Source organism: Fringilla coelebs, assembly GCF_963513975.1.
Source record: "Fringilla coelebs genome assembly, chromosome: Z".
Classification (NCBI taxonomy): Eukaryota; Metazoa; Chordata; class Aves; order Passeriformes; family Fringillidae; genus Fringilla; species Fringilla coelebs.
The window spans coordinates 25,478,902-25,501,911 of record NC_140031.1 but is presented as its reverse complement, the minus strand read 5'-3'; the positions used below and the strand labels follow the sequence as shown (position 1 = coordinate 25,501,911).

The 23,010-nt window shown below is 40.3% G+C and overlaps 1 protein-coding gene across 6 annotated transcripts in view; it reads left to right on the top strand.

The window, feature by feature from the left end:
- The window catches only part of ARHGEF28 (Rho guanine nucleotide exchange factor 28), a 114,674-nt gene extending 95,383 nt beyond the window's left edge, over positions 1–19,291 (top strand). For 5 of the 6 annotated variants that reach the window (XM_084225469.1, XM_084225468.1, XM_084225471.1 and 2 more), the window contains 2 exons: positions 1,377–1,677; positions 18,199–19,291. In XM_084225469.1, the coding sequence (XP_084081595.1) occupies positions 1,377–1,677; positions 18,199–18,359 (462 nt within the window). In that variant the 3' untranslated portion in view covers positions 18,360–19,291. The remainder of the gene's footprint in view (positions 1–1,376; positions 1,678–18,198) is intronic. The other variant, XM_084225472.1, reaches the window with a different exon arrangement.
- Positions 19,292–23,010: the final 3,719 nt, after the last annotated feature.

The window sequence follows — 23,010 nt, the reverse complement described above, 5'->3', positions numbered from 1 at the left end:
TTCCCCTCAGGTTCTCGTTTTCACAAGAAAATCTGTAGAGCCTTTCTTCAAGCCATCACCTCATAGTTTTTCAGCTGGCAACTCAACCATAACCATTTGGCATCTAAGATTGTGCCTGCTTGAGGGGTTAAAGGATTGGCCTCTGACCTCCCCCTTTTCATCTGGCTTTTGTGAACACAGTGTGAACATCACTTACCCATACATGCTTGCTAGCCCAAACAACAAAGACACTTTTTACTAGCATGGCATGTGCTGCTATTTTGACTTGTTTGGCAGTGCTTTAGAAGTGGATGATAAATCCAAAACTGAAGTTTTTTCATTAGCTTTAAGGAATGTCACTTCTGAAATCTTTCAAGGAGGGAAAGTTGAAGGATAATAGTCTGATACAGGGATATTTGGATCACACAGAGAGGCAAAATAATTCAGTGCTGAGTGTCAGAGAGTAGTAGTTTTTGTAATCTAATATTTCATTTCTAAGTCTACTTGTATTTTTTTTCAAGTAGACTACATGGCTTTGAATCCATCCAGACCTTAAGACTGTCTTTCTCCTGTGTTTCCACTACCATACTCCATGCAGCAGTGGAACAGGTTGAGTGATTGTCAGTCAGCTGGTATTCCCCCCCAATGTTTTTGTATTACACACAGCCTAGATAATTTTGTGTGACCAAACAACGCAATAATGCACTCTAATACTCTTGCTTTTTTTTGTGAGATCGGCCTTAATAAACACCTGGAGACAAAGAGTCTGCAGGAGTTGCATTTTCCACCCTTGGGAGCCTTGGCTTGCTTGCTAAAGCTGCTTGCCATCCCCAGTTTGACTGCTCGCAGCCCTGTTCTCTGTGATTGCCTATCTGTGTGAGGTACAGTGTTATTTTTGGATTGCAGAGTACACAGATTTACCTATGAGAAGTGGCACCTTCTTGAACCATGAGGCAAAATATTAACCCTCTGGAAGTAGCCAGCAGAGCTCAGTGCATCCCAGACAGTGATCCTTTTTTATCTGTTACTTTGCAGTTATTGCTTCTTTCAGGGTGAGCTAAGACCAGATCTGCTAGGTTATTGCTGTTTATTCCTGAATGCACATAAAATTTAATGTGTTTTGAGGTTAACCTCTGGCAGACTAGATGACTATTTGCTATGAATCCCCATTCTGTCTGGCAGTTAATTTTCTGCATCCTGCTATAAGGATTCTTCAGGATGATGCTTATAGTTGTACACTTCAGTTTTACAAAGTGAGAACAGGGAGTTGGACTCCATGATTCTTATGAGTCCTTTCCAACTTGACATACTCTGTGATTCTCTGGTTCTGTTACTTGACAAAGGTGGAAATAAAATTCTCTGTTTTGTTTTTTGCTGGTTTTTTTCCCCTTCTGCAGATAATGGGACATAATCAATTGGACAGCTTACATGGTGAAAATGCATTCTACTTCAATGAGGCTGTAGTGTGTGTGTCTCTAAGAAGAATCAACAGATCAAATTCTTCTCTTGTTTACGAGGACGGTGTGTATGGGATGAATATCTCAAATTCTGATGTAGCAGGGACTAGTGAAAATCAGGTGGACCTCAAAATGGACACTTCTTGTCAGCCAGCATTAACTAGTGCACTGTGGAAATCCACTAGTCCTTACCAGCAGATGTCTTTTTCCTGCAAAAGCAACAAGGAATCCTTTAATAATGGTAATTAATACTTTATTTAATTAATAATTAATACAAGCAGTTTGCCCTCACTCAGGCTGAATAGTCCTAGGAGCAAAGACAGCTTGGTAGTAGTGGGAGCAAGAGATTTTGATAAAACAGTTGCATGTTTCTTTGCAAGATTGATAATAGGTGAGAAAATCTGCAGAAGAGAAATACAGAAAATTACTGAAAAAACCCACAAAACTCCTTTTTGTGTCTGCATAATAGTACTCAGAATGTGTTTTTCTCTCAGTCTTTTCCCAATGCTTTTTGACCTATTTTTTGTGAGCAGAAATCACTCTTCAAGTGCATTTTATTGATTGTTTGAGAACATATGTATATTACTTGATGATTTCTGGTTAGAATAGCTTTTGATTTCCTGTCTTAGAATAATCAGTGACAAGCAGCATTCAAACACCCTTTTCTTGCTTCATTAAGGAATGAAAATATCTTGAAAGATCTGTGGACAGACAATGCTATCACTTCTAAGGAATAATATAATGTTTGAAATAAGTTACATCAGTAACTCTCACTGCATTACCTTTCTTTATTTCTGCATTTTACCAGTACCCCCAAAGATATGTGGGCAGCATGGCAGTTACTGAGGGTGGCTACCAAAATGAGTGGAAGAGGCTGCCTATCTGAGCACTGCAATTCCTTGAAGGTCTTAAAAACTTATGAGAAACTCTTAACTATCTGGGGTTTATTTCTCATTTTGCACAATATTAGTTTTGATCTGACCTCTTTCATTAGTGTGAGTTGTAGACCAGGATGTAAAAGCACAGCAGCTAAAAGTCTTGGGGGCCAACAGTGCACTTTTGGTCTGAAAGATTAAATGATCTGGTGGGGTTTTCTCCACAGTTGTGAAATTTAGGAGACATGGCATGGTAATGCTGCAGCAGTGCCTGAGCTCCCATTTTTGTGCAGCTGGCCGTGCAGAATGTCTTCTGTTCTCCCACCAGCTTCTTGCAGATCAGGTCACAACAAAGACCAGTCGGCAGCAGAATTAGGAACTGAAAACATACACAGTTACAATGGTTAATTGTCTTACATTGGTGATTAAGGAACTTGCTCCTTAGTACTCCTTGTAGTGAATTAAACAGACATCCAGTACAGCCTTACTAGTCTTTGGTATGTGGATTGCCAAAACAGCATGTTATAACCAAAGGTAGGGCAGGCTAGTCACATCGCTACAATCAGCAAACCAAGCTGATTAGTAAAAGAGATTAATATTTCTAAAAATGCCTAAATAAGTAGCCTGGTGAAACTTGTTCTAGTTTGGCTGTGGTTGTCATTTTAGTTAGTGTGAGTTTGAGAAGGAACACATATGTGGGTTTAAACCTCTCAAAAGTGGCTTAGCTTGCACTGGCAAACATACAGATAGAAACTAGCCAGCACACTTTCTGTTGAGCCCACATGAGAGCATCTTTTTTAATTAAACTGGCTTGTACCAGTTAAATTGCACTGATTCTAAGATAAGCTGGTGGAGTGTCTGTGTCTCAAGACACAATGGACCAGCTTTGTGTTAGCTGTTGTCAGTGCACACTGTGTAGGCATCATTATCTTGCCCTGGTAGCAGGGCACCAAGGCAGTCCCAGCACTCTTGGGGACAAGAGCTCCAGAGCCCACCCAAGAGGCCAGTGTAAGTCTCTCTGACCAAGATGTGTTGGCAAAATGTGCAGTTACTGCCTGGCTGGTGCCACAAGACACCTTATGCAAAGGAGCAAAGCAAATCCTTGCAGCATTCTGTTGGTCCAGATGATGCTGTGAGGCCCACCACTGCATTGCTGGAGCAGGCAGGGCTGGAAGCCTGCCCCCGGAGAGATGTGACATCACATTCCATGGTTGCATTTGTTATTGAGAAGGTGACAAGGATTTTACGCTCTGATCATGCAGTTCATGAGTCTGCATGATTCAAACTTGCTTCTGTCTTGCATCAGGACCACTGTACAGGGAGGGACTGGGGAATGAGGATAGGGCTGAATTTCCCCAAGGGACTAAACACATGGAAATTATGCGAATCGCTTGTTCCTAAGCAATGTTAATCAAATTGAACAATACAAACATTTCATACTAGGAAACTGATGGTTTTTTTCTTGAGTATTTTTGGTCATGTTTTCTTCCCCAGAGAATTTAGCAGAGTTTCAGAAAATCTCCAACCTTTGCCTCTGCTTTCTGACACCTCTGTAGGATGCAGTCAGTTCCAATCACTTTGAAGTAAAACCAACTTAAATGCAGTGAGGGAAAGAACTTAAAAGTTAGCGGAAATCTTCGATATTTATCACATGGATTAATGTTTCATGGCATTTTCATGTATTTCCATGCATTTTCCAGCTAGCTTTGTGTATAAAGCCTCATAATCATCTTTAAAAAAACATTCGTAAATAATTTGTCAACATAGAACTAAGAAACAAATACTGGGTATGGTTTACTGCATATAGACATGCACCACGTATATACATAGCCAGACCTAACTTATAGTTAAAATGTTGTGTATTCACAAAATAAATGTCTTGGATTTGATTAACTTTCACAGAATTATTAGGCATTTTGTAAGAAGTCTGCTGTGTCAAAAAAACCAGCTTACATTATTTAAAGAGAAGCACCATCTAAACTCGTTTCCAAGGAGTTAATCACACTGCATTCTGCCATATGTTAAGTACTATTCCATTAAGCCTCATAAATATACAGAAATGGAAATGGCTACATTACTGTAGTGCATAATTTTCCATTCATATTTCCTAAGGTAAGACATAGGTCTCTTCCCATAGCTAACATCATGATTATGTATCATTGTTCTATGTGTATGGGAGGGAACTTCAGTAAAGACCTTCAGGCAAGTTCCCACTGGACTGAAACTGGCATAAGTAACCTCACTAGAAAAGGTGTGTCAGTCAACAGGAGGAAAATATGATTGAAAGAAAAATGTGTTAATGCTTTACAGTAATGGTTATGAAATTATCTGCATGAAAGAAGCAAGTACTTTGGCTAATTAGGAAGGAGGGGAAGTATAGGTTTTGTGTCAGACTAGACTGAGAATTGAATAAATTAGTCTTGCATTTAATTGACATGTCCAGTTAACTAGCCAAAGTGATGCCTAAGGATTTACCTATGGATTCACCTCTTTGATTTCAGGAATCAGTGCAATTTTAATTCTTTTAAGCTTTGAAGTGAACAGCATTGTTTGCTGCTGCTACCTTAACTTCATTTATTCAGACATTGTAGCTACAGAAATAGAATTGAAAAGTGATAGATCTGGAAAACTGCTGAAATTTGAATGTGGGAAGGTTTTACCTCAGACATTTAGTATGAAGGACCTATACATGTGACACAGTGAAAAACATAGTTTAAATCTTTATGGGGAGCATAGGAAAACCTGTGATGATCATAAGCAGCCAAATGCAAACCCAAGGAGAGCAAAAAGAGGACTCTATTTGATTAATGTAATTTAAGTGTTTTTTTAAACGACAGAAATTTGTACATATGTGAGTATAAGCAAATTAGATTGTTTGATTTTGGAAAAATTATTTATTTATATTGTCTTTCATCAAAGCAAGTGGTTTCTAGCAATGTAGAATATTTAATTTGCAACAGAAAAAGCAAAGATCCCAGAAACAATGTGTACTATCCTATAACGCCATTATATTTTATATGAAATTTCCTTCCTATTCCCTAAGGCAGATTATTCTAATGGTGATTACTCTGTTTAACGTGTTCTTAAAACTGTATATCAGATTCCTTTGCTTTGGTTTCCCATTGTTAATTTAGATGGCATTTAGAACAGTGCATTTTTTGTCTGTGCTGGTTTCAGCTGGGGTAGAGTTAATTCTCATCTCAGTGTCTGCTGTGGGGCTGTGTTTTGGATTTGTGCTGAACACAGAGTTGATAACACAGAGATGTTTTTGTTACTGCTGAGCAGGGCTTGCACAGAGCCAAGGCCTTTTCTGCTTTTGGTACAGCCACACTGGGGAGGCACTGGGGGTGCTTGGCAGGCTGGGAGGAGACAGAGCCAGGACAGGTGACCCAAACTGACCAAAGGGATATTCCAGACATGTGGCACCAAGCTCACTGTATGAAGTAGGGGGAAAGAATCAGGAAAGGGAGGGACATTTGTGGTGATGTCATTTGTCTTCCCAAGTAATCATTTTGAATGATGGAGCCTGGCTTTTCTGGAGATGGCTGAACACCTGCCAGTGCATGGGAAGCACTGAATGAATTCCTTGGTTTGTTTTGCTTGTGTGCACAGCCTTTGCTTTCCCTATTAAACTGCCTTTTTCTCAGCCCATGAGGTCTCCAGCTTTCACCCTTCTGATTCTCTCCCCAGTCCTTTTGGTAAGAGGGGCTTACTAAGAGGGGCTGTGTGGGGCTTGGTTTCTGGCTGGGGTTAAACCACCACTAAGGCTACATTAGCTAGCCAAAGTTGTGGCATAATGACATTGCATAAAAGTATCTGCTCTGTGTTTGCATCAGGGAGGTTGAGAACAATAGGCCTGGCTTTTTTTATCATATTTGTGTTAAGGTGAATTTGTTGCAGTCAGGAGAGATATACAATGTAAAACTGATGCAAGTGTGATAAAAAATAGGTGAAATATGCTTTGCACTACAGTGTTAAAAAGCCATCTGAAGTGGTACAGGCTCTCTGTCTGATCTTCCAACTCAACACTGGATTTTGGCAAGGAGCAAATCTCAGTAACTCAGGGCCTTATTCAGATAGCATAGCTGCTGCTGCCAGTACTGGAGTTGGCTGATGGGATACCATGATGAGGACTTAGTTGAGTAAGATTACTTTCATCACTTGGAACCTGGTAAATTATGATTAGCACCACCCCCCAAAAAGTCATCACAGTTCTGTATATGTAATCATTGGGAGTTAATTTTTATATTGTTGCTGAAAGAACTCCTTCTGAGTACATCTGATTTTTCTAAGCTGGAATGTAACTGTGTCCCATACAGTACACACTTTAGAACAGCATCCTTTGGAATCAGTGACAGGCCAGCTCCTTACCACTTGCAGAATTGCATGGGAAGATATGTTTCAGCCCAATTTTTTTTTCTGGTATGTCTAATAATATTTTTAATAGTGCCATTTTTTTTTTCAGTGTCTGATTTTCTTTCAATTGGAAAGGGAGAAAGAGGGAAATCTTTAAAAAGCAAAGGATGATATAACCCACGGAGCTCCCAGTTTGTCAGGGAGCCTCCTGAGCAGGTGTGATATTTTGAGCTACTTTAAATTTTTCGTGTTTTTTAATTGAGTAGATGCCACATTGAGAACAATTCTTAATTGTTTTTCCTGTGTTTAACACACCCCTACTACTCTAAGTGCAGATGGCCACACAGGTGAGCACAGGGCCCATTCAATGCTCAGTGTAAGTTATAATGACAACAAAATTAAATGGAAATATAGTAGAATATGAAGTTGAAGAACATCAGCACCAGCATCTTCCAAGTTCAAAATCTCATTGACTTATTAGAACAATTAGGCTGTTACTTTTGACTCTGCAACAGACAGCAGCAAATTTGCCTCTTCTCCATACCACAAAGCACTGATTTTCATGCTTTGCTGGAAGATTTCCATCTCTGAGATACTTGGAGGAAATGAATCAGAGAGGAAATATTTTTTTTCTTCTTGGGAATAACTCTGCCATTTGTTTAAAGCAAATGGCAAAGGGGATTAAATCACATGTCAGTGTGATACCAAAGTGAAAAATATGTCATTATATATCACCTGCAACTAGTGTATTTCAAGTAACACTTGCTTTTCACCTCTGTAGAAGTCAGATTTTGTTGTTCTGTTACTGATTTTCTCATCTCAAAACACTTTTCTCATTTCTGAAAATAATCACAGTAGATGCAGCACTATAACATAATCCTTTAATTAAGGCAGCTAATGATATTCTGATTTTATTTTGTACATTAATGTAAGTAATGCCTATCCTGTGTAATGCCTGTCTGATTTTATTCTTTCTATTATCTTCTCCTTTAGAATTAATTCATTTGTGGAAGGAAGTTTAAAATAGTGCACATCTTTAAGGTTATGAATGGAGTAAAAAAAGATGGCCTGACCCAGTCTTTTGAGGTACCACTGGTGTTGGTATAAATCTGCACACCATATTCAGGCTTTCAGTGACTGCAGACTTATTAAACAGCAAATCTTTCTGGCTGAATCTTTCTCATTTTTCTCTTATGCTTCCACCAACTTCAGTGTAGTGGTTTGTGGAGTCAGTGGAATTAGTGCTGTCAATGAAATTGGAATTTTGTGGAGGATCCCCCTTATATGCAGATTTATTCTTTACATAGATTGTGTTTTTCCAGTAGGTAGAGATTTTAGGGAAGTAGAGGGATGAAAGAAGAACATTTCAAAGAAGAAAACCATGGCAGAGGGTTTTTAGCCAGACAGCTGGTTTATAGAGAGCTGGGTCCTGAGCTCCAGCTCGGGGATTTGTAGAGATGTGACTTGGATAGCAAGTCTGCAGGAAAAGAGGTGATCTCTCAGGAAAAGGGCCCCAAGACAACAGTCTTCCTGGTTCTTTGATGTTAAGAAGATTCCTTTGGAGGTCTTTGCTTTCCTTGGGAAGGGAAGTGCTCTCTGTGGGTGGAGACCTGGCTGCAGTGCCCTGTTTAAGTACATTAAAATATTTTGTATGTATCTTGTAATGAAGTTAGAGCCTGAAATAGATGCACTAGTGTAAATAAATAATTCATTCTAATAGCTGAGAGAAGCTGTTTATGGATGATCAAATTTTGCAAGATACTGAGTATGCAAACACACCCTGTAAAACCAAGTAGCTGAATCACCAAGTGTATCTGTCTGGCTTATTTTGAAAGTATAATCTCATTTTAATTATTTAGTTTAATGCTTTACATATTCCAAGAAATGGCCTGTAGCATGTTGTACAAAAATAATCAAGTGTTAGTAATATGAAACCTCCTCAGCATTGTCTGCTGTTAAATATTTATGAAGACACTGGAGAAGATAGTCTGTCTTGTGCTGGTATTCACCACAGGAGCATCAACTGCCTTCCAATAAATTTCACTGGCTGTCACCAAACTGGTAGAGGAGATTTCATGGAGTATATTGTTCCCCCTTGCCAGGTACTGGGGAAAACTTCTTTTTAGTGGGGCAGTAGAGAGGAGGAGCCTTGGTGCTGGTATGGAAGATGGTTATAGTTTAATCAAAAAGGAAGACTTCCAACAGTCACCTGCTTAGATTCCTTGACTGTTCTTTGGAAGTTTGATCTAGAACTGGGACTAAGTTATAAAAAATAGATATGATTGTTCTATATTTGTTTAGGGTCTGTTGTAGAAAAATCAAACCCATGTAGTTTAAAAGTCATTGAATATATTCCATGATAAAGAATATATGAGAGACAGGAAAAGCAAGGTATTTGGCAAGGATGATTTTTTTTTTCTCTTTATTAATTGAATTTGAAAATATAAGGATAATTGTTGCTGACAGAAAAACTGCAGGGAAGCTGTCTTCTGTGCAGAGCAATTTGCTATTGAAGCACAGTGCCACTGGGGAATGGGATGAAGGTATAAGGAAGGCTCCTGCATTAAACACAGGCAGTTTAGGGCTGAAGTGAAAATTAATACAGACAGGTGTTTTAAAACTTGTAGTAAAGGTGAGGTAGAAGGAGGGGTGAGGAATTCAGGCTTAAGGGTAAGACCAGTGTTGCTCATACAAGGAAGAAGTGGGAGCAGAAGTGAGGAAAATGGATCCAAGAGCTCTCCATGGGATGGACACACATGCTTATTCGATAATTCTGGGGTTTTATGGCTTTGTTGTACAATTTTTCCTTTACCTCTTATGCAAACTGTTTCACAGAAGTTACATGTTCACAGAGCTTTTAGCAAACAGTTAAAAAGGGCATTCATCTCAAAATATTCAATCGCACTGAAAAGTCCTGTGCTTACAATGCAAAATGTGGGGAATGTTCAACTTTTCCAGATTTTTCTAGATTTTTTGAAGAACTCCAGGAAGAAAACACGAGTGCATATACTTCTGCCAAAAATGAATAAACATGGCTGTGCTAATACTCAATGTGTAATAAAAAAAAGTGAATATTTCCCTCAGTTTTGACCTTGGGAGAGAACTAGTATCTCTGTGACTATAGATAAGAGGCTTCTCTCAGATGCTCACTCATGTAGTCATGCTTCTATTTCTTCCTGTATTAATCAACAACAGCAGCTTCTGTTAAAGGGTAAGATTAGCATGTAATTGATTTGAAACAGGTGCTTTTCCTGATTTTTTTCTTCTGCAGCAATTCTATATATTGACTTAGTGCTCTTCTGCTGGTCTCTTTGAGTTTTGATCTTGTCAGCTTTTATGAGTAAGAAGTGGTGGATCTGGTCTGTTGTTGGGAAATTACCCTATAAAACCAAAGGGCTTAGGAGGAGACTTGAGTGTTTTATAAATTACCTCACCCTTTTGGCTTTTGTAACAGAGCTGTGCCCTTCTGCTACTCAAGAAAATGTTTGCCAAAGTCGAGAGCACACTTCTTTATGTTGCACCTGAAAGACTGGCCAAATGCTGGGGACTAAATGGATTTTTTGCCAAGGTCTTTGATTTCACGTTTATTTCAAAGTGAAAAAAAAAAACCAACCCAACAAAACAACCCGCAACCAAAGAGCGTCAGTAAAATATGAGGCAGAGTTAATCAACACTCTAACATCTGCTGTGGTAACAGCTCAGAAGAGGAGTTTTGATGTGTAAATGTCCCCTTTTGTTTCAAAGGGAGTGACTTCATGTTCCAGAGACTGCTTTTTCAGGGTTAATGCTGGCTGTTTCTCTTTTTTTGGGAGCGGAAGGAGATAAAACCTCGCTGCAGTGTTTTATCTTCAGGGTGCAAATTGGGACAGTGAGTGAGGGAAGCGTGGGGATGTGCTGGCAGGCTGCAGAAAGGGGAGCTGGTTCATTGTCCCTTAAGTCCTTAGTAGTGCTGTTTGTGTCTGTAACTTTATGGGGTTTCTGTTTCTCCATTAAACATTCCAGCAGGAGCGTTCCCTACTGATGGCAGTTTGTTTTGACTTCAGCCTGCTGGCCAAATGACTTCAGCAGATGATGGGCTAGGAGGAAGTGCTTGCAGACCACTCAGTGTACACCTGCACTGGACACCTGAAAAAGGAGGCTGTTGGGGTTTCCAGCGCTTCCCCAGTAGCCCTGCCCCGGGAGAGGTGCTCTGCGTGGGTGTGCTGCTGCCCTGGGTGGGGCAGGGGCCCTGCAGAGGCAGCTGGTCACGTTCCTTGTGATCCTGTGTAGGAAGAGTGTTCTTGGGGTTTTATGGTTCTTTCCTCTTGATCATTTGAGTGCAGCTGTGTTTAATGAGCTGGAAAAGAAGTAGGTCAATAAAACATGTGTTCATTGTTAGCAGAATACCTGTTGGACCACATGTTTGTCTGTAATTGACCATCTAAAGCTTCAAAGCTTAGCACAAAGATGATTTAATAGGGAATTCATACTTAGATAAATTAATAATAAGCAGAAACAGCTGTCAGGCAGTCTGCCCTCCCAAGGTGAGACTGTGGGTATTTAATGCACAGACAAATTATGATTTCAAGTCAGACCTATTTTTAAGTCTCTCTTATTGATATGCATTAGAAAAACAGCATGCCGAAAATAGCTTAGAATCTGTGTGCTTCAAAAACCAATACAACTGATAACATAGCCATGTAACTTGGTTAAAATTTTAATCAACCTAATCAATTTTATTTAGCATGCTGTGAATTTGATGTCAAAGTGACACTATTAGTATTTGAGCTTGAGTTAGTTTTAAAATATTTTCTTTGGTAAACACTGGTGTTAGAAATAGTATGTTTACTGGGCCTTAATAAAAGAAAAATGACTGCATCATCACATTACTCCAAAACCTGGAATATGAGTTGGAGCTTTATGATAAATGTCATTTTGGTGGAATAAATATGTATTTTGTGTTTCTTGTGCCAAGCATTAAGTCCAAATTGTCTAGACAAAATTTCTCTAAAGACTTATGGTAAAACCTGAAAATAGACCTGCATTGTTTTACACTAAGCCAGCAACTACACAAAGAGTAGAAACATGCAGAATAATAGCAATCCCAGTAATTTTACCATGATCAAAAATGCAGCCTACAGATGTAGAGAAGAGTTATGTCGCAGACCTTATTCATCATAGACTTTTAATTCCTTCTGTTCTCTGTCTTGTAACAAAAAATGCACCAAAAGCTGCTAAGACTAATTAATGTAGAATATCTTCTGAAATAATTTCTCATCTGCTTTTTGTGTAAAGATCTCTTACTCATGGAGGAGCTTGTTTGCTTAAAAAATACAGCGGCTGCTTTTTCACAGGGTTGGGCTGGTCAAAAGTAAATAACAGCATTAGAATTCCCAGACCGATTTTCTTGCCTTATTCAGTCAGCTGGGAAATGGATTAGGCTCCTCTTTCCTTGGTAGATTTATTTTTCCCCAGTTTTTTTTTCTTTTTGAGACCCAGTAGCAAGTTCAGTTCCTGCTGTGAAATCAGCTTTATTGAGTTGGGAAGAGCCTGGTTTGTTGATGGTATGTGGGATCTCAACTGCCAGTGAAGCTGCTGGGAATTGTCCTCAAATCATCAAGGCTCGAACATAACTTTTGTATAGCAAGTGTTCTGTTCTGGATCGGTAGCAGCAGCATCTGGGTTGTTCCAGGTGATGCCCTGGCGTTCCAGGTGCTAAATACCACTGCATGCTGTTCCCTTTCTTCCACCAACTTTAAACAACTGAACCTGCAGTATGGAAAATCCATTGCAATCTGGGAAAGTCTTAGTAGGCATTTAAAAAAGCAATCAAAACTGATCCATGGTGCCTTTCATGGTGAGGAAAGGGAGAGGATGAGGTGCTTGGAGTTCCCTGGGGAATTGGCTGTCTGTTGCTAATGAATCTGCATGGAAACCGCTGGGAGCATCATTAGAGACAAAGAGCTGCTGTGGGATTTGCCAGTGGGTTTTTCAGTGGATCCCATGGGAGTTAGGCTGCCATTTGCTGTTGAACTGTGGTGGCAGATGAGAGACTGTTACCCTTGAATTCCTTTGAATATCCCAGACCCGGTAGACTTAGCACTGGTTGTTAGGTGTCTGCTTGTGCTTTGCATTATGCATGAGTGCCAGCGTGGGGATTAAATAGAGCAGCTCTGCCATTTCAAATAGCTGTGGCCTGAAGCTGATGTGTCAGCTGTCAGTCCAAATGAACTTGGTACGTGTTGTTGTAAGTACTTGTAAAACCGAAATCTGTTTATTATTTCAGAAGGTTACTGCTTTTGTGACTCTTCAACGTATTTGTTGCTAAAAGTGTCATAAATCGCTCTTCATTTAATGCAGTTTTATTATGCAGTTTTATTTTGTAAAGAGGGTCAATGTGACAGATCTTGGAGAGTCACAGCAAGGTAATTGTCTGCAAAATCTATGTGGCGTGTTCCACCCTCCCCCCCCCCCCCCCCCCTTCCCCCGCCCTGTTTTTTCTTTCTTTTTTTTTCCCCCTTCCTTTTTAGAAATCACTAAGAAGCAAAAAAGTATCCAGCCTGGCCTGACCTCAGAGCTAACCCAGATTTGAGGAGGAGTTTGAATCCGAGGCCTTCTGAGATCCCTTCCAATTTGAATTATCCTGTGATGCTGTGAAATCAGGGTCAGAGCTGAAGGAGGAACACTAAGGGCTTTCTGTTCAAAACACAGAGACTTGAGAGGTTTTTTGTTTGGAGTGTTTCTTAGTGCCTTGGTTCTCCTGTCCTTCCCACAATCTTCCCTGTGTGCAGTCTAGCCTTAACATCAAGAGCTCTGATCCTGGAGGAGGGAGAGAGGAGGGGTGAAGGGGGTGAAGGAGAAAATCTGTGGCATTTATTTGATGTGGAAGTGCTTACCTCCTATGACAACAGACAGGAGGCGAGAATCAGTGTGACTAATGAGTTGTTTACTTGGCTTTTGTATCCTCTGCCCCCCCAGGTACCTGGGCTGTGTTTGTTTTTATATGTATTGATTTCAGATTCCTGCAAATACCATTCCTTTGTCCTTCACTTTGTCAGCAGTTTGTGAGATACTAGTAATCCTGTCTCTTAATGCTGTGGAAAAGGTAGGGTAGTTAGGATGCAGAATGCTACTTGTTTTTTCTTTCTTTTCCTGTACAACAGTGCCAGGTTTTTAGCCAGGAGCTGTTTCTCAGAGTTTGGACCCAGACCCTGTTTGGAAAACTGAGGTCCCCTTATAAACTCCCTTGAGAACTGATCCCGCATATGACAGGCCTGCCATCTGCCATTGTTTTTATATTGAGGTGGTCCAAAAAAGTATGGAAAGAGTGGAGTGCCTCTCTGCAGTTTCATGATGCTTGTCCTCATGGTGTCAGACCTAAACCCATGGAAAATGGGGAAAAAATTGAATTTGTTTTTAGTGTTGAATTTGACAGTGTCTGTGTGAATGAGACAATTTATGATTGGATCCGGAATTTGTTAGAAACAGCCTCTAACTTCTTTTGCAAAACTTGGTGGGGAAGACTGCTGGGAATGCCTGGGGTTTCTTTATTCAATGAAATGGTCTTAGCTGAGATTAAAAGGAGTAAAAGCTGTACTTTAGGAGTATTTAATACTGAGATGTGGCACGGGCTGCAGGTCCCAAAAAGGCTGAAGTGCTATCACAGATTACCTAATATTTGGTCACCAGCCTCAAGCACACCCTTTTTTGCCTTGGATGTTTGACCAGCCCAGCTTTGAAAGAGTGTATTTCTCTGGTCTGCTGTTCACTTTTACCTAGGGTGTCCATGATGCAGCTGTGGATCTGGCTTGTTCTTAAGGGAAGTCTTACCTGGAATATTGTAGGAGAAATATATTTTATGTAAGTGAAAAACAGGTGAAGGGGGTTTCAGCTTGCACATAAATTCTGGGGTTCGGGGTTCAGAGAGATGCTGACAGCTCTTGGCTGGCGCAGAAGTGGGAGGGAGCAGAAAGCTGTGTCAAAAACAGACTGCGGAAGGATCTGAGCTGCAGCTCGGTTTTGTTAAAGCTTTGGAAATAGACAGGGAATGTTTTCTGCATTTATCTAACTATGAAAGAAAAACAGTGTAACTGAGCAAGCGGATGGCTATGGCCAGGTACAGTCCTTTGGTTTGTCCTCTCTGCCGGGGTGTGGGAGCACGGTAGCAGGCAAAGCCCAGCCCGGGCAGTGAGGGTGCGGGCAGGGGCTGTACCCAGCTTTTGCCGAGGGCTGGTGATGTGGGTGCTGGTCTGGTGGGCGCGCTGTTGAGCCAAACACAGCCTGCCAGAGAGAGCATCTGGTGGTAGCTTGGAGGAGAGCAGAAAAAAGGGCAAGTAAATGCTGGATTTAAACAAAGGGGGTAACACAGAACTCATTTTATGGCTGATTTTGACAGGTGAATTACAAACACATTGATGGAAGCTCATGAAAGGCCAATGGTCTGTATTTGCCTAACTCTTGATCCATAGTGAATTCTGACATTTCCCTCAGTGCAGCAGAGAATGGCCCTGGAGGGGGACTGGGGTGTTCCTATGGGTGCCCCAGCTGCTAGGGGATCACGGGAGAGCTTCCTTGGTGTCACTTTCTGATAGCAGCCCCTTTGCCTTGCTGTCTGCAGGAATAATAATTTTTTATTTTTATTAAGCATCCTCAGCTCTCAGAGTTCTTTAGTAGACATCAGCTGATGTTTTCAAGTCTGGTTTCAGAAGTTTCCTCCTTATTTTGGGAGAGCATTTCAAGAGGAAGATTTCTCCCACCTTTTTCCTGCTTGGTGACAAGGGCAACTCAGTTTCCCCATGCTATACCAGAGAGCTCAGGGGAGGCTTCTTGGCTGCTGTTACTGTTCTGCATTACAACAATCAAGGCTGACTGGAGTTCAGTCCCCTTTTCTCAGTCTCCCTTCACCTGAAACTGTTCTTACCATTTCTAGCACTTCTTCTGCACTTCACATGCATCTACCCTTGGGGCACATCACGCTGCTGCCTGTGATACCAGCTGGTCTGCTGGCTCAGCTGCTTCCAGCATGGCACTGGGCAGAGAGACAGCAGCCACCCTCCCCGATGGCAGGCTGAGTGTGTTGGCCTTGGGGACACGTTGTGCTTTTATTAGGCAGAGTCTGTGTTGAGTGCCACCTGAAGTGCATCCGAAACCTGCCCCTTCCCTCCTCAGTTAGATTAAGCACAACCTTTCCAGCCTGAAGCCACTCGGTGCCCCAGCAGCAGCTGTGCTCTTACCTCCGGGTACTATCCTGCTGTTCAGGTTTCCCAGATGCAATGTGTTTAGGAAAAAAAAACAACTAAAAACAAAGCTGAACTAGTGATAAATCATTTATTTTGATAGTGACAGGATCTGATTTGTTTTTCCAGAATGCTGAGAGTTTCCACTGCTCAGCTTGTAGTTATAACAGTTAACGAGAAATGGTTTGGAAACAGCTACTGTTTTAATTGCTGAAGCAATTACTGTTTAGTTTTGATGGTGGAAAATAATTGCATGTAAGGTGTTTCTTTTCTGTGTATTTTCAAATTTGTAATTAGGCTTCTCAAATTATGTACTTCATAAACTTTGGAAATAGATCTTTCAAATAAGTGTTTACTCCCTTGTATTCTTATGTACATAACTTGCCTAATGTGAATAGACTCACATGACTTAAAAGAAATATTAATGTAGGTAAAATTACCCTGCTAGTAGGGCTCTTTTTAATAAATAAACAAACCAAATCCAGTTTTCATAAAGACAGGCAGACATATTTTTGCTTTCTTCTGTGGGCTGCAAATTGCAATATTTTTCTAATATAACCATCAAAAAGAAATAAATGCAGACATCATCTTCAAAAAATCAGGCCTGTTTGACTAAGTTAGGGAGTCGAGACTTTCTGTGTCAGGTATTGCAAATAACTCACTTGCAGTCAAGACTTACTCTGGATTTTCATCAAGACTGAAACTTTATCCAGTATAAAACAGTAAAAGAAAGACAATTGAAGACTAATTTTTGTAACATTCTATGTCATCCCACTATGACTAAGCTCATTTATAAATGCCTTGCTCCTGCCATTGACTCTGCAGTCTTGGCAGCAAGAATAAAATGCATGTGGTTTATGCTGGGAGCTGCAGCACCAAAGCCTGTTTGCTCCCCCCAGCTGTGAGAATATCAAAGAGGAGAAGATGCTGAAGGCAGAGGCTGTGATATGTGTTCCCACATGCCCACTGCATAATCATCCCACCCTGCTACACACACCCCATGCCAGGGAGCAGCCAGAGAGCCTAGGCTTTTCAGGGTGCCAGCAAACTTGTTTTGCCTTGAACTCCTGCCTCAGTGAACAAGACTGATGAAAGTCACATATATTTGGGGAATGCCAAATGTGGGCATGTGTCATTATGAATTGCCACCAGCTATGTGACATGTTGTGTAAAAACACAAATAGTAGTTCATAGCAGATTTTCATTGCATATACATGTGAGAAGTAGGGACCAGAGCAGGCATGAAATGTCTCTTCAGCTCTGCATGAGTGATCAAGGCTCAAAGAACCCCAGTTCTTGGTTTGCGTGCTTCTGGCATTACCATGCTCTACAAGGAGTTCAAATCTCCCTTTCTTTCTACAGAGTCTTTTTTTGAGAGGAAAGAATGAAAATTTAACCCTCCTGATGTAACAGAAGAGTCAGTCAGGCTAAGATTACAGTGCAAAGTATTGCAGCATATCCATTACAGATATTTTTCATTGCTATGCATGAGGATACACATTCTTTGTTACACAGCTTGTTTTTATGGTAAAGTTGCTTTGAAGAAATGCAGATGTAGAAAAGCCAACTACTGAGATGTAGGTCCTAAGGGCCCAGAGTGCTACAAAATGCAACTCTAGTTGTGTTGTTTTGATTTATAAAGCTATATATGGATCATCATAGAAGTGTTCATTGTGGAATGCTGGAAAACAAGTACCAGATTCTCTGCATTTGTGGGAGAAAATTGGAAAGATAACAAGATCATTGTGAAATAATGTTATAGTGTTTGTACGCAATGTTTATCTCCATGTCCCACCAAAAAGATCAAGAGAGAATAGAGTTGGTAGTTCGTGTCAATAAACAAAGGTAAAATTGGTAGAAAAAGCTGAATGCAAGTGCCAGCCATGTAGACTTTTAACTTTGCTCACTCAATTCTTTTACATCCATAAAAGGAAGGCTTACAAATAAAATTCTGTATAATGATGAAAACTGTATTAATGTTACAACTGTATTGTTACTAACAAAGGTACTGGTTATATGCTGTGTGTTTCCCTCCAGCTCAATTCTGACCTTGTTTATGTCTTTCCATTATTGTGTGTCTGTTTAGTAAAGTACGGCTACACATTTATAATTATTATTATTACTTGAATAAATTTCACTAACTTTGGGTAAGGTACCTCTCACCAGGCTGTAGTATCATTTGTTCTACAGTACTGTTTTCCTTTCCAGACAGATGCAGCAAACTAGAAAATGGTGCTAATGAAAAAGTTAGAGTTTGCCCTTTTTGATGGCATGGGCATGGCAGAAAATGCAGTGTCCTTCTCTTGTGTGTTACAGATCTGAACACATCAGAGACCCAAGGTTCCCAGACGAGTGTTCCAAACCAGGGATCCATCCAGTCACCACAAGTAGATGAACTGCTGCTGGACCACCAGCCTGAGAGCCTGCAGGATGCAGAGAGTGGAGCCAGAGTAGAGGAAAAGATTGTTTACCTCTGATAACTTGTTTTCTAATCTCAGTAGCACTTTGGAAAGATAACTGTGTTTGCTTATCTAAATTTCTGTAGTCATTCTCTGTATGACCATCTGGCTTTAAGAGTAATATTTAATAGTAATTACAAAATTTTCCCCATGATAAATATAGTAAGTAAGTTACTTTGAAGCCATTGTTGTATTATCTTTAATTTATGACATGATTTCAAATGCTTTGCAAGAAGCAATGAGTAGCAGGGGAGACATAACATTTTGAAATTGTAAAGGTGGCACCAAGGTCTGTGAAAGCTAGTGTGAATTTTTGCGAATCCTCTTCTTACAAGGATGAGCTAAGAGAGATGGGTCTGCTACTTGAGATTTCAGAGTGTGTATCAGTAACAGCTGTGATATAGCGCGAGAAGACAGCAAGGTAACAATGATGGCTCGAGTGTTTGCTGAAATGTGCTATATACCCTTACCTGTTGGGTCATTTTCCTTATCTTCTAGCTCAGGAACTGCTCAGAAGGGGATGTTTTTTATGGTCTGAGCATATTGCATAATTGTGTTTTTTCATGTCCCAAAGCTTATTACCATTTTGATACTACTGCCAATTTCTGTGCAGAGATGCACTAAATCAGTAATTGTATTATAACTGTTCCTTATTTCAGAAAGTGTCCTTACACATTTAAATTTACCAGATGAAACCATCTCACTGGTCAAAAGAAAAGAAAGGGGATAAATAGTAGGCTTCAGTTAACTAAACTCTTCTGAAACTCCACTGCTTTCCTGTGTAGAAATCAGATAGCTTTCTGCTTTCAGATTCATGGAATTCTCTGTCTTAGGCAGTAAGAAACCTGTATTGTGCCTTTTTGTCTTTCTGAAAAATTTGTACACTTCTGTCAAACTAAATAAATGTTCTGTGCATTTCTACAAAACTGTAGTTTTGATTCATTGTGAGATCCTCCAGAGAAATAAAAAAAAAAACAGGAGGAAAAAAAAAAGTGTCCAGGCCGTGTTTGCACTGAGCTCTGCTGCAGATGTGTGTTGCTGGTCCAGCATAGCCAAAGCTGTTTGTTTCAGCTGGCAAAACCAAGGATGTGCCTATTACCACTTAGCACGGATGATGGCTCTGGCAGGGGTGCAGCAGAAATGCAGCTGCCCAGCTCCTGGATGCTCCTGGACAGCTGCCTCACATCTGTCCAGCTCAGGGAGCAGAGTAACACAGAACTGGTCCCACCTCTTTGACTGGGTCAGCCCCAGGTGCCAGTGGTTGCCATTTTGCCCTAAGCCTTGTGTTGTGCAACATCTTTTGCAGGGCACAGAGTTTTAGCTGTGTGCATTTGTCAGCAAGGGTTTCCTGACTGAGAAGGATTCTCTTCCAGGGACTTGGGTGCTTCAGGGAATACCCGGAAGCAGAGCTTTCTGAGCTGCATCTTACTGGACTCCAGAGTAGTTGTTCACTCGGTATCTTGGGCAAACAGCTGAGCACCTGGCATGATGAGCAGGATGTGATTCTCAGCTGTATTAACTGATGAGCAAATGCCATCAGGGAAAGACTGGGCCTGCAGATGTGGTTTGTCTGTGTTCAGCCTTCAAGACTCATGCTAACCTGACAGCACTTTAAAAATATGGCTCTTTATATAAGAGGAAAAAAAAACAAAACCAACATCTTTTAGAATTTCTAGAATTGTTTTATCTTTACTTTTCACAAGTAGATTAAAATTAAAATGTGGGTCCAGCTTCTCTTAAGAGCCCTGCAGTAGGGACAGAGAGTCAGCAATGAATTCAGGGTTGCCACCTGAACAGCTTTTTGGCAAATTTCTGAGTAGCCAGACTAATTTCTTGGGATGCTGTGTACGCCAGGGTGCCTTGCCCAGAGACCCACGGGAAATTGAGAAAAAATGAGCAGTTTTCTCCACAGTTACTCTCTCTGCATTTTATTATGCCTTGGCTGAAACATCTGGTATTGGTTACTGTCAAATCCAAACTGCTGGATGGATTGCTGCTTTCCCAGTTTGGTGTGGGAATTCCCATGAAAGCGTCTTGCCACTGAGAGAGGAAGAGATGATACTGCTTCTCTCATCAGTTTTAATTGAGGGGCTGGGAGCTGAAAAGCAGCTGGCCCAGACTTCAGCTGTTGTGCAAATTCTTTAAGTCCCTTAAAATCAGGCAGAATCTTATTTTGCTCACCTGTGTTTACAGTAAAACTTCTGGCATTTCAGAAAGGCAAAGGCAGGAAACAGGTGGCCTCTAGATTTAGGTATTTTAATTGTAGAAAATGTTTAAAGTATAGGCCAGTATGGTCTTGGCAGGTGCTCTTTATAGCAAGATGCATTATGCACCCCTGAACTCTGTCCATTATTTAGGCATTTCTTAATGCTTAGCAGAATTTAAACACAGCCCCAGTGAGACTCAGCTATTTTAGTGGCCTGTGTTTTCAGTTATCACCAGGCATATATTAATGCTGGGTCGCCTTTTTTAATTAGAAAAATATATTCAGAAATTCTCTTCACCTTTTTTATATTATTTTGAAGCTGGCTTACTTGCAAAGCCTGTTGTTTTTCACTCATCCCACATATTGTGTTTTCTTTTTGCTATGCTTCTCAAAGCATCTTGCCTCTGAAAACTCAGAATCTAATTTAGTCATTAATTTCAGTGCTTAAATTAAGGGAACAATTGCTGTACTACAAATATCCATGGCACCAGCATGAGGTTGGTTTGCCTTTTCTTACTTTATTTTTTTTTCTCCATCTTCTAACAAGGAAGGGATTTCTTTGCTGTAATGCCTTGACTTTTCCAGTATTTTCTCCTTAATGTTGTATGCTAGTAAAGTTGTCATATCAAGCAACTTCAAAAGACTTTTAAGAGAAACTTGCAATAAATCTTTACTTCAGCAAGTCTACAGTAATGGTAGAGAAGAAATTAGTGAAGAGCTTGAGCTTCCGTGTGCTGGATCCAGACCCTTGGATTTGTGCATTCAGTCATTTGTAGAATGAGGCGAAAAGGAAGGCAATTCTTCACTTGGAAGCTGTTTGAGTATTAAGGTAAATCACACAGCTGCATTTCTAAAAGATTTTTCACAAAAGTAATTTTATTTTCGAATTACTGAATTAAATACAGATTAGGCTATCAGCAAAACTCCCCAAAGTTTGTTTACTGAAATTATTGAAAAAAAATGTTGATGTTCCATTTAAGGAACACAAATAATTTTACTTAGAAAGGGCTGTTAGCTGCCTTAATTTATATGCCACCCACTTAGTTAAAAAAAATCAGTAAGATTTTTTGCTGCATCTTAATCAAGTAAGTGCCAATTTTGTCATGTGCCATATTGCTGCTAAAAACATTTTTGCAGTGTGATGGTGTTCATTCAAAGAAAAAGACATTTTGCTTTGGTAAATAACATGTGCAACTTGCTCAGGCTGAATTTTGAAAGCAATGCAGAGTTGCAGATGAGGCAGTTTTCCTTGTGCATTTGGTGACAAAATGGGGAAATAGTGTGACTATTGATGACTAATGGGATAATGTTTGGATAACTTCTAATGAATATTCTGTTTGACAAGAATTCCAACCCCAAATCCTTCCCATCCAAAACCTTCACTGTGCTCAGTTTATATTACAGAAGTAGAAACAGCACAGATTGTGGAGAATTAGCATGCTGGAACAGGCTGGATGTCTGCTTTTACAGAATTGTGGACCTGCAGGTAATTTCTTCCATTTTTCCAAGGCAAATGGATACATTTGTTGTTTTCTCATCCCTAGTAAAGATTTGTATGTAGAAGCACTGCAAAAGTACCTATGAGTGTTCTTGATAATCTTAGTCATAAGGACAGCTACATGTTAACCTCCAAAAATATTTTTTCTGAATTGCTGCAAAATAGTGAGATAAGTCTGTGAGGATGGCCTGAATTCAATGGCTTGAATTTTGCATAAAGGCTCCCTTTGGCAGCCTGATGTCAAAGAGTGTTTCATTTCTTCAGTATAAAGGAAAACCCTCAAAGAATAACCTTAGAGGCATTACTCTAAAGTGTTGGCATCAATACAGCCCTTTGCTCTGAAAGAGTGCATCAGACAATAATCTACTAGACTTCTATGAGGAGCTCATCAAAGGCTTCCACATTGTGGAGGAACTTGCAAGGATGTGAAATGATCCAGGTATCTCACCTAGAAATGTCGGTGTTTCTCCCTGACATACACAGCAGAGTGGGAAGCAGCTCTATGCAGGTCGGTATTTGGCTCACAAATTCCCAGAGAGCTATGTTTCTTATTCCATGGATCATCTCTGCTGGAGTTTCTTCCTCTTCTCCTCAGTCCGTCTCAGGCCCAGATCAGGATGTTGCCACCTCTTACACGGAAAGGTTCTGTCAGAGGGAGGTCTGCAGCACCCACCAAATTCTTGAAATATCCTGGGTGGAGACCAGGAGAAGAGAAAAGAAACACGAAAAAGCTGCCCTGGGTGTAGAAAAGGCAGGAAGAGTGTCCACTCCAATTAGATGTTTCTAAGCTCCTTGGTGGAATAAGCTTTTTTTTTTGGAGAAAAACCCCTCTATTTATTGCACTACTATTGATTCCAGTGCCAGAGAGAGCAGGTGCCGTGTATGTATGGAAAGGACAGTGAAGCATGTAAGTTTCAACAAAGAATTTCTCCTGTGTAGGCTTAACAGACCCAAGGGAAATTTCT